General features: G+C 22.5%; 7 protein-coding genes across 7 annotated transcripts; 4 read left to right on the top strand and 3 right to left on the bottom strand.

Moving 5' to 3' along the window:
* Positions 1–281: 281 nt before the first annotated feature.
* On the top strand, positions 282–2194 carry DDB_G0283999 (hypothetical protein; the record flags this gene model as incomplete). The annotated part of the gene is made up of 2 exons (XM_633718.1): positions 282–2005; positions 2104–2194. The coding sequence occupies 2 exons, from the start codon at positions 282–284 to the stop codon at positions 2192–2194; spliced, it is 1815 nt and encodes a 604-aa protein (XP_638810.1).
* A 187-nt stretch (positions 2195–2381) lies between these two features.
* DDB_G0283927 (NEK family protein kinase) lies at positions 2382–4022 on the top strand (the record flags this gene model as incomplete). The annotated part of the gene is made up of 3 exons (XM_633717.1): positions 2382–2466; positions 2561–3227; positions 3317–4022. The coding sequence occupies 3 exons, from the start codon at positions 2382–2384 to the stop codon at positions 4020–4022; spliced, it is 1458 nt and encodes a 485-aa protein (XP_638809.1).
* A 247-nt stretch (positions 4023–4269) lies between these two features.
* Positions 4270–5026, top strand: DDB_G0283925 (hypothetical protein; the record flags this gene model as incomplete). The annotated part of the gene is made up of 4 exons (XM_633716.1): positions 4270–4372; positions 4452–4556; positions 4684–4791; positions 4878–5026. The coding sequence occupies 4 exons, from the start codon at positions 4270–4272 to the stop codon at positions 5024–5026; spliced, it is 465 nt and encodes a 154-aa protein (XP_638808.1).
* Positions 5027–5536: 510 nt separating this feature from the next.
* Positions 5537–9886, top strand: DDB_G0283923 (hypothetical protein; the record flags this gene model as incomplete). The annotated part of the gene is made up of 1 exon (XM_633715.1): positions 5537–9886. One exon carries the CDS (start codon positions 5537–5539, stop codon positions 9884–9886), a length of 4350 nt encoding a protein of 1449 aa, XP_638807.1.
* Positions 9887–10163: 277 nt separating this feature from the next.
* Positions 10164–13090, bottom strand: DDB_G0283997 (hypothetical protein; the record flags this gene model as incomplete). The annotated part of the gene is made up of 7 exons (XM_633714.1): positions 10164–10604; positions 10699–10849; positions 10904–11380; positions 11457–12253; positions 12332–12541; positions 12598–12905; positions 13063–13090. The coding sequence occupies 7 exons, from the start codon at positions 13088–13090 to the stop codon at positions 10164–10166; spliced, it is 2412 nt and encodes an 803-aa protein (XP_638806.1).
* Positions 13091–13391: 301 nt separating this feature from the next.
* On the bottom strand, positions 13392–14419 carry ctsB (peptidase C1A family protein; the record flags this gene model as incomplete). The annotated part of the gene is made up of 2 exons (XM_633713.1): positions 13392–14007; positions 14100–14419. The coding sequence occupies 2 exons, from the start codon at positions 14417–14419 to the stop codon at positions 13392–13394; spliced, it is 936 nt and encodes a 311-aa protein (XP_638805.1).
* A 444-nt stretch (positions 14420–14863) lies between these two features.
* DDB_G0283995 (hypothetical protein) lies at positions 14864–18489 on the bottom strand (the record flags this gene model as incomplete). The annotated part of the gene is made up of 8 exons (XM_633712.1): positions 14864–15696; positions 15785–17025; positions 17147–17221; positions 17308–17523; positions 17615–17749; positions 17858–18124; positions 18213–18327; positions 18414–18489. The coding sequence occupies 8 exons, from the start codon at positions 18487–18489 to the stop codon at positions 14864–14866; spliced, it is 2958 nt and encodes a 985-aa protein (XP_638804.1).
* Between the last annotated feature and the right edge of the window lie 211 nt (positions 18490–18700).

Genomic DNA, 18700 nt, shown 5'->3' with positions numbered 1-18700 from the left:
CAACTTACCAAAAACAATAAATTACAAAAAAATAAAAAATAAAATTAAAAATAAAATTAAATAAATAATAAAAAAAAAAAAATAATAATAATTTCAATTCATCTCTTTTTAATAAATATTATTTAATAACATTTGTATATAAAAAAAAAAATAATAACAATAATAATTAAAGTAAATAAAAATAAATTCATAAAACAATTATATCTTTTAATATTAAATAACAAATAAAAAAAAAATAAAAAATAGTAATAAAGTTTAAAATAATAACAAAATAAATAAAAATGATGAATGATCATTTTTCTGAAATTTCAGAATCATTTTTATTGTTGGAAAGTCCACAAAGAGCATTCAAACAATTTGGTAGCAATAACACAAAAAGTATACATAGTACACCAACTCGTAATATTATTGATAATATTAGTATTCAAAATTCACCGACATATTTAGGTATTCTCACTCCCAATCACCATAGTAATAACCACCATCACCATATTAATTCTCATCATCATCATAACAATAACAACCACCACCATCACCACCACCAAAACATAATTTCACCAACCCATTTATATGATGAACCATTTTATAATGCTTTCCATTCTCCAATTATACCAGGAACTTTAGTTGAAACAAATGAATTTATATCCAACCACCACAACTACCACCAACCTCAACATCAACCCCAACCTCAACCTCAAAATCAACCTCAACATCAACCCCAACCTCAACCCCAACATCAACCTCAACATCAACCTCAACATCAACCACAACCACAACAAAATAATAATTTCACACATAATAATAGAATCAACTCAAATGTAAGAATAAATCAACCACCAACACCACCACCACAAAATAATTACCATAATGTACAAATCAATAACAATTACCATCACAGCCATAACCAACAAAACCAATTTCATACACAATTTTTAAAATCACCAAGTCATTTCGATTCCCCTTTAAAATCTGCAACTTCCAACAGTTATTTTCAACACATGAGAAATATTCAAAACAATATTATTAATAACAATAATAATAATTTAAATACTGGTTTTAATAGTAGTAATAATAATAATAATAATAATAATAATAATAATAATAATAATAATAATAATAATAATAATAATTTTTCTTCACCAGATAGAAACAATGGAAAATTAAGTAATATTAAATCAAATCAAACCTCAATACAAACAGCAACAACCAATGGATTTTTAAATCAAAATGTAACACCAACGTCATTATTTACTGATGAATGTTTAGATGATGAAATTGTAGTTTCAACAAATCCAATCTCCAACTCCAATACGAATTTCACTAGGACCACCATTACTTCTCCAGCAGTTTTTGTTGGCAAAACTCATTTAAAAATTTTAAATCAAAATTTGGATTTAAGGAAACTTTATAAATCGGAATATTCTCCTTCCTTATCATCATCATCATCATCATCATCATCATCATCATCATCATCATCATCATCATCATCATCATCATCATCATCATCATCATCATCATCATCATCATCATCATCATCATCAAAATTGCAAACTGTTGAAATGGTTGAAAATGATGGTGCCTCAACTACTACCTTTGTTATTAATAATTCAATTTCACCTGGTGGTAATGGTAGTGGTATTGGTAGTGGTGGTGGTGAAAATGATGATTCAAAATTAAATAAAAATGAAATCCAAAAGAATTATAATGATAAAATCTCAAAAACTTCATTATATAAATTATTGAAAATCTTAGTTTATGAACCTAACCAGCATCACACAAGTGACGACAACAATGATGATGATGATGATGATGATACCAACGAAATTGTGAATTTACCACCAAAAAAACCTGAAGAATTAAATTTTAAACCAGAACAAAAACCAATTCATAGTACCAGTGATTTTGATGCTTTAATTAGACAACAAAATAGCACTGATCCAAATTTCTCCACTGAAAATTTATTAAAAAATCATATTTCTTTTTATAGAAATAAAGTAAAGAAAAGGTAATTATAATTTAATTTTTAATTTTTTTATTTTTTATTTTTTATTTTAAAAGTTATTAATAAATATATATATATATTTTTTTTTTTAATATATATAGTTTTACTCAAAATTACAAAATAAGAAAAGAAAGATTTAAGGATAGATTAGAAATTTTAAATTCAAAAATTGGTGTTGATAAAATTATATAAATATAAATATCAAAAAATAAATAAATATAAAAATAAATAAAACAGTTTTCTTTTTTTTTTGTTTTCTCTCAGTAATCGAGTTCGCCAAATTGAATTGTTTTTTTATTTTTTTTTTTTTTGGTTAAAAAGATTTTTCGCTTTTTTTTTTTGGCTTTTTTGTTTTTGAAAAAAAAAAAAAAAAAAAACAATGATTAAAAAAAAGAACTCTCCAGCAGATAAGTACCTAATAAAAAGTCAAATTGGATCAGGATCATATGGAAATACATTTAAAGGTTTGTGTGTTTAGAAACTATTTTTTTTTTTTTTTTTTTTTTCTCCCTAGTATTTTAAATTAATTTTAAAAAATCAAAATTAAAATAATAATAGTTACCCACAAAGAAAGTGGTCAAGTATTTTGTAAAAAATCAATACAAGTAAATAATCAAGAGAATATTGAAAAAGTATTAGAAGAAGGTAAAATTTTAACAGTGATGGATCATGTTAATGTGGTTAAATTGAATGATTCATTCTTTGAGAATGGTAATTATGTAATTATAATGGAATTTGCAGAGAATGGAGATTTATTTCAAAAAATTGAAAATCAAAAAAGAAGTGGTAAACCATTTTCAGATTTTGAAATTATGCATTACTTTTGTCAATTAGTTATTGCATTAAATTATATTCATTCACAAAATATAATTCACAGGGATATAAAACCAAAGAATATAGTTTTATCAAGTAGTGATAGTGGTAGTGGTAGTGGTAGTGGTAGTGGTAGTAGTAATGATTCAATACCGTTATTAAAGATTGCAGATTTTGGTGTTTCAAAATTAATGTCTGAAACTGATCTATACGCAAATACAACTGCTGGTACTCCACAATATGTTTCCTACGAAATATGTAATAAAAAACCATACACTAACAAAACGGATATTTGGTCTTTAGGCGTCGTATTATATGAATTAATGACCTTATCATTACCATTTGATGGTAGAAAAGAAACTGTAATGAGAAACATTCAAACTGAATCTACTATATTTAAACCAGTTAATCAGTAAGTGTGTTTTTTTCAACTATTTTAATATTATTTTTATTTTTAATATTAATACATTCTGATATTATTTTTTAAAAAATAAAATTCAGTCCCAATGAAGAATTAAGTTCATTATTATTTAAATTATTAAATAAGAATCCAGAATCAAGATTTTCAACTCAACAAATTTTAGAACAAGTTTTTATTAGAGAATTTATTGAGAATCATATGGTTGATTTCTATAAAAGATTTAACTTTAGTATAGATGGTATTTTTAAAGTTATCTCAAAGAAATTAAATTTGGCTGGTTTAAATTTAACAAAAGAAGAAAAAGATAATTTAGAACATAAATTCATTTTTACAAAAATGCAAGAAATGAAAGATAGAATGAAAGCTTTTGATACTAATCATATTAATAAAAATCAACAACAACAATCACCTCAAAAATTGGAAAATAATAATAATAATAATAATGATAATAATAATAATAATAATAACAATAATAATAATAATAATAATAATAATAATAATAATAATAATAATAATAATAATAATAATAATAATAATAATAATAATAATAATAATAATAATGATAAAAATAATAATATAAATAATAATGTGAATTATAATGTTTTAAAAAAAGTATCAGTTGAATTAGGTTTTAATTTAGATAATTATTGTTATGATACAGATGGAATGTTAATTGAATTAGTTCGTAGTAAATTAGAGGGAAAAGATAGGAAAACCTATTCAAAATGTTATAATTATTTAAGTAATAAACAATCTGCCTTTACAAATACGAATAACGAATATTAAAAAATAAAAATAAAAATAAAAATAAAAATAAAAATAAAAATAAAAATAGTCATTTTCTTTAATTTTTTTGATTTCTTTGAAAAATAAATTAATTTATTTTATTTTTTATTTATTTTTTTTTTATTTTTTTTTCCTTTTAAATTCCCTTTTTTTTTTTTATTTTAAACAAATTTTTTTTTTTTTTTTTTTTTTTTTTTTCATTTCAATTTAATCAATCCATAAAGAAAATAAACAAAATAATAATAAAATGTCAGACGATGAACATGTTATAAACTTTTATAGACCAAACGAGATTCCATATGGCCCATTTTCAAATTTCTCTCGTCATACTGTTTTTTATAATAATGTTTGTTAGTATCTATTATATATGAATTAAAAAAAAAATGAATATTTTTTAATATAAAATTTCATTGTTATTATTATTATTAGTGGCAAAAACATCAGAACACATTTTTCAGGCTATGAAATTCGAAGGCACACAACATTTTAATGATGTTTTAAACACCAAAACCCCTGGTGATAGTGCTAAAATGGGTAGATATTTTTTTTTTTTTTTTTTCTTTTCTTCAAAAATGATATTATCTTTTTTCTGTGTAGTATTAATTTAATTTTTTTTTTTTTTTTTTTTTTTTTTTTTTTCCTTTTTTTTTTAATAATTTAGGTAGAGATCGTAAACGTCCATTGAGAAAAGATTGGGAAGGTGTTAAAGATGAACTCATGTATGAAATTTGTTTAGCAAAATTCTCTCAACATAAAGATATTCAAAAAAGTATGAATTTTGTTTTTTTTTTTTTTTTTTAAATTTTTTTTTTTTTTTAAAAAAATATAAAACTAACTTATTGTAAATTATTTTAGTTTTATTAGAAACAGGTGACGCCACACTTGTCGAACATACTGGAAATGATAGTTATTGGGGTGATGGTGGTGATGGTTCAGGTAGAAATCAATTAGGTAAAACTTTAATGAGAGTCAGAGAAACAATTAAAAATAATATCAAAAATTAGATATATTGTAAAAAAAAAAATAAAAAAATAAAAAAATTAAAAAAAATAAAAATTAATAATGTAATAAGATTCATTGTAAAAAAAAAAAAAAAAATTTAAAATTAAAAAAAAAAAAAAAAAAAAAATTCAGTTCAAAATATCCAGAGAAATCATACTATTTATTTTACCCCACTTTCAAGAAGCGTGGGACACATCGGGGCCGCTAAATTTAGACCAGGAAAAATCTTTTTTTTTTTTTTTTTTATTTTCCTAACCATAAAATATCTTTTTCTTTTGTTTTAAAATGATTTTCATATAAAAGCTTTTTTTTTTTTCATTTTTATTTTTTATTTTTATTTTTATTTTTTTATTTTTTTTTTTTTTTATCTTTTCAAAACCGAAAAACGAATAAAAAAAAATAAAAAATAAAAAAAAAAAATAAAAAATAGATAAAAAAAAAAAAAAGACAAAAAAAAAGATAAAAAACTAAAAAGGAAATTGAAAATATGAAAAATTTTATTATTAAAAAAAATGGATCCAAGACATGATGATTGTAATAAAAAGAAAATAACATTATCAAAAACTCAAATGTCATATTATATGTCATTGATAAGTAAAGAAGCAAAGAAGAGTTATTTAAGATTAATTCAAAAACAGCAACAATTATTATTTGAAGAGCAAATAATATTACAAAAACAATATACCAATGAATTAATTCAAAAGCAAATTTCATTTGAACCAGAACCAACCGAACTTGATAAACAATTTCCAATTAGTTCAATCCCTTTACCAAAACCTCAACAACCAGATGCAAAATTAAAAAAGGAAATACCATTATCTCAACAAATTGATAATCAATATAATAAATTGGCAATTCTCTATAGGAAAGATTTCATAGATAGAAATCAACTCTATGAACAATTGATTATATTGAATGGTATCGAAAAAGCTGATAGAAATTTAAAGAAAATCGATTCATTAGCAATGGAAAAAATTGATGAAATTTTAAAATATAAACCACTACCATCGAAATTGAATTTACCAAAATTTCTTGAAAAAACTAAAAGACTCTCGAGAATGGTAATTGATGAAAAATTGAAATTGGAACCATTACCACCACAACAGGAACAAAAATCTGATCATTATTTACATCAACATACTATACCACCAACTCAACAACAAATAGCTATCAATTTAAATTTATATCAATTGGAATTAAAGGGTAGAGATGAAATTGTTAAAGTTGCAAAATCATTTGGTTTAACTTCAACTAAATCTAAAAATAAATCTGAATTATTTAAATCAATTAAAACAATAGTTGAAAATTTTAAACAAAAAGAATCTTTTCAAATACCTCCACCATCATCGTTATCATCTTCAAAATTAAATTCACAACAACCATCTTCAACTTCAGCACCACCAAATTTAAAATCAATATCAACATCAGATTCAATATCACCAAATTTAAAACCTCAATCTTTAACATCATCACCATCATTATCATCATTATCATCATCATTATCATCATTATCATCATCATCATCATCATCATCATCATCATCATCATCATCACCAACATCTCCAAATTTAAAACCTCAATTAACATCATCAACATCCTGGTCACCATCAATATCACCAAATTTACAAGCACAATCATTAACTTTAGTATCACCCCAATTACAACCATCACCATCAACATCACCAACATTAATTCCAACATTATTACTATCAACAACAGAACCAATGGAAACTTTATTATTACAAAATGATTATTGTTATTATGATCAATATTGTTATGATACAACTGATAATAGTGAAAAATTATTTTGGAAAATTTTTAGGAATTCAAAATTATTTTCAGAAATTTTTAAAAATTTTAATAATGGCAATATTAATGATTATGGATTTGGAAAACAATATTTTAGATATAATGAAATGAATCATATTAAATGGATGTTAGATAATGGTCATATTAAAATGTTAATTGATAAAACTAAAAAACCAAATGAATTCATATTGGTTGGTGGTGAATATCAATACAATCAACAAACACATTATAAAAATTATTTTGAAAAGAAAACTAGAATTAAAATGGAAATTGAAAAACATTTTAGATGGGTATCACCGATTTTCAAGGATATAATTAAAGTTATCAATGGTACCAATCAATATTGTACAACTGAATTCTTTCAAACTCTTTTTACAAATTATAAAAGAAATATAATGTCATTGGAAATTTTAGGTGAATATATTATAATTGAAAAGAATTTACATGCACTTCATTCAATTTGTTTATCACCTTTTAGTTATTATAATGGCAGAGAAACGTTAAGACTTTTAATTGAAAATTCCTTTTTAAAAGGTATAAAATTATTAATTAACAGATTCAAAACAGAACCAACAACTTTAGTTTATCATACAATAATCTTAGAGAAATATACATGTAAATCAATTAGAAAAACCTTTAAAATAATTTTATATTTTGTTGATCAAAAACTATTGACATGTAATTTACAAGATGTTGAACTTAGAAGTTCAATTTATTCTAGAGTAGTTGAATTAATTAGAATGCATCAAGATTTTGAACTTACAAAAAGATTTGGTAATGAATTTTATTGGGTTCATATCAAGTTAAAAGATTTATTAATAATGACAAGATTGGTTCTATTATTTGAACCAAATTATTCACCAGATGAAAATGATTATTCAATTGTTAATAATATTCAATCATTAAATCAATTAATATCAACTCATTTCACAAAACAAGATTTAAAATTAACCTTAAAAAAACTTTTAAGAGATTGTCCACATTATGAAAAGTATCAATCAATTAGAGAATTAATAATTCAATATCTAAAGATAGTTAGTGGAGTTGAAAGATCAATCATTAGTAATTGTTTTAATTATAGTTTATTAGATTCATTTATAAATTATTCAAGTAATGAAGATGATGATGATGCTGAAGCTAATGAAGAAATTGAAATTAAAAAATTTGTAAAATTAGTAGATATAATCCAACCACCAAATTTTATAAAGAAAATGAAATCCTATAATCTATTGGAAGAATCTTTAAAATTTGGTTATTATCATTATTGGAAAGAATTGGCAATTTTTAAAACACCAAAAAATATTTTTAAAAATTTCAATTGGAAGAATAGTAGATTACTCTTTAAATATTGTAGAGATGATAAAAAAAGACAAATTAATTTTATCAATAAAATTTGTGAATGTATTGACGACTCAATTCTATATACAAATAATAAAGGTGCATTTAAAATGTATTCTCATATTTTATTATATTTAGTAATTGGTACTGATGATTTGGAATTGGTTAGATTGGTAGTTAAAAATCTTAGAAACTATGTAGACTTTTCACTTAGACCACCACAAAAATCAACACCCTTTGAATCATTTTATATTCAAAAATATATTAGATCAACGAAAATGTTAGATTATTGTTATCAAAACTTTAAAATTCATTTTCATTTATGGTTAGCAGCTGGTGAATATTATTACTTTCATAGATTTAAAACTTTGGAACTATTTCAACGTTATGAATACCTATTTTCATTATTTACAGATATAAAACCATTGGTTCAATTTAAAACTCTAACAATTGATGATTTTAATAATACTCAAAAAAATTATGATGGTTTGGTTCAATCAAAGATTAGATTAATTAATCTCATCACTTATATCCTTTCAAAGCCAGATATTTATAAAATTAATTCAGAGATTTTAAATTGTTGGACTCATGAATCTATGGAAATCGACTGTGATGAAGATACCTTTGAATCAATTCTATTACCTGGTATAAAATCAATTATTGAATTTTCTTTTAAAGAAACCATTATAAACTCTAGAAAATTAATTCAATATAATCCCTCAGATATTAAAATATTTAAAAAGAATTATCAAAAAATAAGATTACTAGATTGGATTGTTGATTTTAGAAAATCAATTGATTTAACCATTATTAAAAATGAAAACAAACAAGAAGAATTAAATAGTTGTTTGAAAAGATGTACTTTTGATTTTCAATTTAAAGAATCACCTTTACAAATCGGTGCAAATAATGATACAATATCTTTAGAGAAATTAATTCAAAATATTTTATTCAAACAACAAATGAAAATTGAAATTGATGATTTATTTATGGATGTTGATTTTGAATATAATAATAATAATAATGAAAGAGAAGTTGATTCAGATATTACAGATGATGAATATTATGAAGAAAACAATAATATCTTTAACAACGACAAAAATAATAAAAAAGAAAAAAAGAATATAGAATACTTTAATTCAGAAATTCAAAAAATTGTAATTGAAGCTGCTAGATATGGACATATTGATATTTTCAAGCATCTTTATTTTAATCATTATAAAATTTTATTAGAGAAGCCTGAAACTGGTACAGGTTTAATTTCTTATGGTAATTTAAGAAAAGCAATGCTTGTTGCAATTAAACATGGTCATTTACATATTATGGATTTCCTAATGTCAATATTCGATATCTCATTCCACAACAAAGATACCAGAAACTATTATTATAAATATTATAAAAGATTAGAAAATCCTCAAAAACATCAATTAACATTTTTAAAGAAATTAAAAAAGGAATTTGATAATCAAAATAAAAACAATAATAATAATAATAATAATAATAATAATAATAATAATAATAATAATAATAATAATAATAATAATAATAATAATAATAATAATAATAATAATAATAATAATAATAATAATAATAATAATAATAATAATAATAATAATAATAATAATAATAATAATAATAATAATAATAATAATAATAATAATAATAATAATAATAATAATAGCAACCTAATTGTAAAAACAGAGAAATTAATGTAAATAAATAAATAAATGTTTAGTGTTCGAAACTATACCTTTTTTTTTTTTAATTATCTAATTAAATGCACTAAATGGTGGATTCATACCCCATTTGTCAGAATCTAGTTTGCAGAGATATAAATAATAATAATAAAAAATTTATATTTTAATAAAGATTATTTTTTTGGTAAAATCTTTATTATTTGATGAAATTTCATAAAACATCAAATAAATCACTTAAATTTTGTGATAATTGATTATCAGATCTAATATTATTAACTGTGGTTATTTTTATATTTTAATGCACTTTGATTAAATAATTTGAGATCTTGAATTGATTTGGATAGTGTTTTAAAATGAGTTCACATAATACAATTTCACCTCTACTAAAATGTTTTGCAAATAGATTATTTTTTTTGTCAACGTATCTATTTTCTTCTTTTTTTAAAATTGGTAATATTTCTTGTTTGTAGGATTTATCGAATAATGAATCCAAGATCTTTGTTATCTCTTTAATATTATTATTATAAAATAACTCTAATTTTTCAATTGATTCTCTTTGCTTTTTGATTTTTGTTGAATTGATAAAAACTAAAAAATCTTGTTCACTTTTTTCATAACCATTTACACCAGTTTGATAAAATAATTTTTTAATTTGAGGAAATGTTGTTTTAAGTATATCATTTAATGATTGTGTTGAATTAGAATTAAATAGTTTGTGTAGTAAATTGGATTGAATCTGATTTAATATGAAAAAAGATAGAACATTTATATTTGAAATCTTGAAACTTGGAAAGTGATTTATGAGAATCAACGAGATGTAGATGTTTGACCTTATCAAAATGATTTTCAAGTAAATATTGCACCTCTCTATAGATACAATAGGAATTATTTCTATATTTACCTAAAGAGAAATTTAATCCTTGAATATCATAATTTTCTAATAAAAAACTAGCTATATCCAATCTACAACTATCCATAGTACTTTTATATAATTTTTTCTGAAATTTAGATATTAAAAAATTGTACTCTATAAACCTTTGAGTTGACTCTAACCCTAAAACTTCACCTGCTAATCTAATCACCTGTTTTGAATATTTAAATGAATTGATGACTTTTGGAAATGCTGTTTGGTTTTCACTAAAATGGGAAACTCTTTCCAATACCTGTTGAGGAATTACTAATGAACTAGAAGGTAATAATGTTGTTGAGGGTGAGCTATATGTGAATGAATAATGAGGAAATGATCTATCTAATCTATAGCCATAACTTTTATTTGCCAAATCTATGTAACCTTGTATATAATCCAACTGTTCAAAAAATAAATCAACTCTTTTAATATTCAAACAAAATTCTAGAACTGCATTGTTTATAACTGTAAAATGACCAAGAAAAGTTGTACTTGATAAATCGTTAAATTTTTCATTTGATAACCAATGAATTAACGTATTGATAATATTGTAAAATGAATTTTTAAATATACCTTCTTGACCACAACCAATAATAAAATCAAGACTAAATATATGAGATTTAATATATTAAATCCGTGAGTAGTAGAATCACAGTCTCTAATACAGTATTATCAATCTACCAGTCATTTGGATCATCATCATCATCTCTAATACAGTCATAATACTCTTGTGCATCATTTAGTGATGATGATGATCCAAATGACTGGTAGATTGATAATATAAATTTAAAATTATACCAAATGTGAATTTGAAAGGGTTTTTTCTTTTTTTTTTGTTGATTACCATTGTTATTATTATTGTTATTTAGTATCTCAATAAATTTATTTATAAACATTTCCATTAATTTTATTATTGAAGTAATACAATCACCAACTATTTGATAAATTTCACCCTGTTTATTAAAAATTATTCTTGGTGTAGATTCTAAACCATACGGAAAATCTACAGAAAAATAATTTGGATCCATGCAATTTACCATCAAATGTAAAAATTTGAAATCCAAGTTTTTCAAGGCAATAGTAAAAATTTCATTTATTTCAAAAATAGAAAACCCTTCTAAATTTACTTTTTTAAATTCTAGTTGATTAATTTCTAAAAACTCTTTACAAATCTTTGTAAAATTTAGTTTTGAAAAACTATGGAAACCAGTTAAATTTAAGTATACTAGTAAATCATGGTGTTGTTGAAATGAACAATTTGTTGATAAGAATTTATGATCATTTGGAACACCACATAATTTACTATTTAAACTATCAATAAATTGTAACTCCTCTATATTGCATTGAGAAATTGCATTGATAAATGTAAATAAACTTGAGTTTTCTAAAGTAAATCCATAAAGATTATCCTTTGATTTATAGCTAACAAAATACTCTAGTACTTGGATTGATTGAAATCTATGATTCTGAGAATAGAGCTAAAAAATTCTTTATATGTGAATTATACTCTATTATCCAATCAATTATTAATGTATCTTTAAAAACCAAAATATCACCTGGTGGCCACTATCTGATTCAATATAATCTATCAATGGGAAATATTTGACATTTTTAGAACTTATTAAATTTTTAATCTCTTCTAATAGAATTTCATTACCTTCATATATTGAAAAGTATTTGTAAAGAGTAATAAACTTTGAACTAGCATCAATGCCAATTGGTGACGCAACTCCATGTTTTAAAGTGTGAAAATCTTCTAAATCTCGCTATACTTTAAAAAATAATCTTGATATAATGGACTGAGTAATGTTGATATAATAACCAACTTTTGAAGTTCTCTTAATTTATCGGTGTTACTATCACTATTTACAATTTTATTAATACTATAATCAATATTATCCTTTGCTTCATTATATTTATAATATTTATAATAGATTTGTAATAATAACTCTTCATATTCAATATCAATACTAAACTCTTTACTATAATATTGATTAAAAGATTCTTTCTCTGATATTCCAGATGAAGAAAGTATTTTTAAATTTAATAATTCTTTTTTTGTTTTTAAACTTTTAAATGAATTAAATATTTTAATTGGCAATTTCTTAAGATTTGAATTTAACTTTTCATCTTTTTTATTTTTATTATTATTATTCTTCTTCTATTACTGTTGTTGTTGTTTTTGATTCTGTTATTGATTCTGTTGTTGTTGAATTTTCAATTTTTTCAAATAATAATGAAACTGATTTTACCCCAATTTCAATATATTCATCATGTTCTAATTTACATTTTAATAATTTGTATAGTTTATTCATTAATAAAAATTTTAATGAAGTTATTTCTTTAAATTTCAATCTATTATTTGGTTTAATTTGTATTGGATCTGTATATTCTACCCATTCTGTTATTTGAATATGATAGAAAATCAAATTCCTTAATGGTTTATTATGAAACACTTTCCAAAATAATATTTCTTTCAAATTATCCATGAATATATTCTTTTTTTTAAAGTCAAAAAAAAAAAAAAAAAAAAAAAAAAATTCCAATGCTAATACAATAAAAAAGAAGAAAAAAGAAAAAAATTAAAATTACAAAATGTTTAAAACTTATTTTTATTTATGGTAAACCAGCAACAACGTCATCAGAGATACCGCAATCACCACGTTTGATTAAGAAAGTTCCATTATCACCCCATGAAGTTGTCCATTGGTTGTTAGCGGCATAGTAATCAACACCATTTAAGGTACCGAAACCAACGAGTTTAACACAGTGACCACCTAAATCTTTACCAGTTGTGTGGACGTAAACACCAGATTTGTAAGCAAGGAAATCTTCAAAGACAGTGAAACAAGCTTCGACTGGACCATTAGTAACAATTTCTTGCATGATTGCTTCATCAGAGTCGAAAGAATAAATTTTAGCCATTTTATGTTTGTCTTGAGAATAAATTAAAGAGGAATTTGATTGACACTCTTTAGTACATGATGGAGTGTTGACAAAATTTAAACATGGTTGTTGAGCTGGTGGACAAGTTGGAATTGTATATGGAAGACATTCTTCTGATACAGCACCTTGCTTTCTTAACCAATTCCATGCAGAGAAGGCATCACCACCTTCACAACCGTTATCAGTTTCATCACAAGTAACCATATCCATAAAACTTAATTGAACATTTTCATTATTGTGAATACATAAACGATCAGTAGCTGATTCTGTAGCACCAAAAGCCCAACTAAAATATTTTTTTTAAATGTAAATAAATATTAGCATATATATTTTTTGTTGTTGTTTTTTTATAAAATAAAAATAAATGAAAAAACATACCAAGAACCACATCTTGCTTGATTTTGAATCTGACTAATGGTAGTACAATTTGGCCAGTTGGTTTGAGCATTGAAAGAAGTTGGAATTTGAACTCCTAATGGATCATAAGATTTAATTTGAAGTTTTGGTCTGTTTGGACTTCTCTTGAAACCTAATAATTGGCCAACTTTAATATTATCGAATTGATCAGTTTGTTCTTCTACCCAAGTTTCGTGATGGATAGTTTTATGTGATTTGGTTGGACGACCAATATTAATCTTTACAGCAAAGGCTGAATTTATAATGAATAAAATTACAACTAATGATAATAATACTCTCATTTTATATTTTTTTTTATTTGATTTTATTATTACTGCAGAAAATGAAAATAAAAAAAAAAAAAAAAAAATCTTTTTTAAAAAAAAAAAAAAATGGACTAAAAAAAAAAAATAAAAATAAAAATAAAAATAAAAATAAAATTTCTACTGACTTTTCCATTTTGAATTTTCAAACACAAATAAAAAAAATAAAAAAATAAAAAAAAAATAAAAAAATTGTTCTCTTGATAATTCCATAACAAAAAAAGATTTTTTATAAACACTGCAAATAAAAAAAAAAATAAAATAAAAAAAGGATTTTTTAATTTAATTATTATAAAAAAATTTTATAAAGATCAACAATCGTGATATCCACAAAAAAAAAAAAAAAAAAGATTTTTATTTATTATAATAAAATCAATAAATTGTATTTAATTCAAATTTAATTTAAAAAATTATTTATTTATTTTATGTTGATGTTTTTTTTTGTTTTTTTAATAAAATAATTCCACCTTTTTTAGAGATATAAATACGATCACGTGCTAAAAAGAAAACTATTACAAAAATAGCAAACAAACCTAACAAACCTAATATTACACTAACAGGTATAATCCATTTTAAATTAGAAGGTTGATCATTGTCACATGGATTAAATATTGGATTTGGATTGATCATTACAGAGAAATCAGGATCAATTAAACATTCTTTACAATAAGGTAATGATATTGAAACTGTGATTGAATCTTCAGTTTGTTCAGAGATTGAAACTTTTGAAAAGGTAGGTCTACCATCTGAAACCACCTTATCTATGAATCTACCACTGAATACATTTTTATCTTTTTGAATAGTAATATAATTTAATGATACACCATTACCATTTGATTGAATTTCAGATTTTTGTTCACATTCATTCTCTTGTTGAGCTTTAACTGAAGAATGAATTTGAAGTTGTAGAGTATTTAGTGATCCTAAATATTCCCAATTTGAAATGTTTGCTGATAATTTTAAAGAACCAGGTTGAAGTGTAAATTGTTCACCTGCAAATGTATAATTCTTTGGTGCACCTGTAATTTGTTCTACTGTATATGAAATGATTGAATTTTCAAATTTATTTACATAAGTCCATTTCATAATCGTTGAATCTGGTGTTAATGTCCAACTTGTGAAATTATGTTGTCTAACTGTTTTACCATCGAAATCAATTTCTCTAATATCTCTAATTGAAAAACCAAATGAATAACCATTCTTTATCATTTCTGTTAAAGTATCATTCTTTTTAACCTCTATATCGCCTGTAAAAACTATTAAATAAATAAATAAAAATTAATATTTATTTTTATTATTATTATATTAATTATTTATTAATTATTAATTAAATAAACTACTTACTTTTATCACATTTAATACCAGAATAACCATTTGAACATGCACAATAACCACTAAAACAAATACCATTGCCACTACATTCTGGTGTTCCTGGACATATATTATCTTCATTATAAATGAAATAATCATTTACAAACCAATTAACTTGATTAATTGTTATACTAACATTTGCAGGACTTGGACCAATTGAATTAGCTCCTGCTAGGTTACATGTAATTACTGTTGAGTTTATATTGATAATTTCACATGTACCTTTTCCAATTTTAATAGTTGCATTGGTAAAGACTGACCCATAACTTCCAAAAAATGTTACAACACCACCAATTTTCGTTGGTGAGCTATATGCATAAACAAAAGGATAAACTCTTTCAAATTTATATTTAGAAAAACCAGTTTTTCTAGTTTGTTCATTGGTTATCGATACTGTATAGATTTTTTCAGCTAACTGAGATTTATATACAATACATTCAATAACAATACCGGCAACTATTGTTGGTTCACAATCAAAATTGTCAAATTTTACAGAAACTCTTGAGGAAGTGCTATTTTGGGATGGAAATGAAGCACCATTAATTAAAAATAAATAACCAAGATTATAATATGGATACACTGTAATAGCATATACTTTTGGTTCAGAGTATTTAAAATGCATTGTAACATTTATATTTGGAATTGCGAAATTCACAATTGCTTTATCAATTGGGAATAATTTTTTTGGATCTGAAATTCTTAAAACTTTATTTGGAATCTCCACTGAAAAAAATAATCCCAATGGATCACTTAATATTTGTCCTGGAATACTATAATATATAGATTCCCATCCTAAATTAGTTCCATTAATAAATGAATTAGTTGTTCCAACTTCTATCAAAGCATCCCCAATAAATGATATGCCTGAACAAATTGGAAAATTATTTTCACTATTACTAATATAATTTTCAAAATTATTTCCATTTATTCTATATCTTAATAGTGGATCATTTAATTGACATATAAAACACATTGGAAGTTTACCTGTTAATTGGTTATTGGATATATTTAAATTGTGATAACAATGATTTTGATTTAATTCACCACTTATTTTATTTCCACTTAAATTAATACCAATTATTTGTGATGCATTCATTGGTTCATATAATTCAGGTATCTGACCTATAATATTATTTTTACTAATATCCAATGAAGATAAAGTTTTATAAAATGAAAATGGAGGTATCTTTTTTAATTTCGAATTGGTTATTGTTCTAAAAAAAAAAAAAAAAAAAAAAAAATTAATATTAAAAATAATAATAATAATAATAATAATAATAATAATAATAATAATAATAATAATAATAATAATAATAATAAAATAATAATAATTACAAAGTTTTAACACTTCCTATTTTTATCATTAAATCACCATTTGAATTTGTTAATCCTGAGCAATTAGTAAAAATTCTGATGTGGTTTTATTATTAGTAAAAAAAAAAATAAAAAAAAAAAATTTAAAAACAAAATAACCATAATAAAATAATAATACAAACAAAGAACTAACCAAATGGAAAGTAAAATCCATGTAGCTATTATCCGGTAAACTAAACTGGACATTAGCAAAATTTAATATTACACTTTGACCAATTAAATTTGTAATTTCGATAGGTTTATTATAGTACAAATCACTAATGAAAATTGGGCCACCAGTGAAGCTCATATTTCTAAAACTATCACTATTATTAAAATATTTTCCTAAATAAATTTCTCTTTTTTATTTAAAAAAAAAAAAAAAAAAAAAAAAAAAAAAAGTTAAAAAAGGAATAAAATAGTTGTTATTTATAATAATTAAATATTTACATTTTTTGAAGTGAATACTGAAAATCTATAATATTATTTAATACGATTTTAATGTTTGAAATAACAAAATAAAGTGGTGAATCATCAATCAATTGATAATCTGTCATTAAATCACCTGAAGAATAAATCAATGTACTTTTTTTTTAAAAAAAAAAATAATAAAAAATTAAAAAAAAATGTTAGGAATCTAAAACAATAATTTTAATAAATAATAATATTAATAATAATAATAATAATAATTACAAATTACCGATAGCTGAAAATGATGAATAATTTATATTACCATTAAAAAATACATCATTCATATATAATACTTGGACATAGGGGAGGAATGTTGGAAATTTTGGAATAAAACAATTATCAAATTGAAAATTTCTTGTGGTTTGTAATTCACTAAAAAAAGCATTTGAGATATTTGAATTTGATAATTTTACTTTATTTATAAAACTAAAATTACCAATTACTCCATCTGGGAAAATAGTTTTATTAATTTCATTACCACTTAATGAACTATTGAAAGAAATAAAAAAAAAAAAAAAAAAAAAAAAATTAGGGATGATGGGTATTAAATTATTTAAAATTAAAAATTGATAAATACATTTCTGTAATCGTTGTGTTTTCAAAATTACACACAAAATATTGGGGTGAACCACAATAATCACCGTTTATTAAATTTAAACCATATATTTGTAATAAAGTATCTATTGCTTGCTCTATCAATTTTTAAATTTTTTTTTTTTTTTTTTTTTGTGATTAGAATAATTTTTTTGGGGAATGTTGGTGAAATAAAAAATCTTACTTTCTTTTAAAGGTAATTCACATGATGAAATTGAAATAAACAAAAATAAAAATAAAAAGAAAGTCCCAAATTTCATTTTGTGTTTTAAAAAAAAATAAAAAAATAAAAAAAAAAAAGAAAATAGAGAATAAAAAAAAAAAAAAAAAAAATATTTTGTTTTTCGATAAAAAAAAAAAAAAAAATATCTAAGAAAATATCTATTTGTTTATTGGAATTTTTTAAAAAAAACCTCCAAACATTTTTTAAAGGTTATACAGAACAATGCAAAAAAAAAAAACTTTTCACTA

This window comes from Dictyostelium discoideum (genome assembly GCF_000004695.1).
Source record: "Dictyostelium discoideum AX4 chromosome 4 chromosome, whole genome shotgun sequence".
Taxonomy (NCBI): domain Eukaryota; phylum Evosea; class Eumycetozoa; order Dictyosteliales; family Dictyosteliaceae; genus Dictyostelium; species Dictyostelium discoideum.
This window is presented reverse-complemented; position numbering and strand designations above follow the sequence as displayed.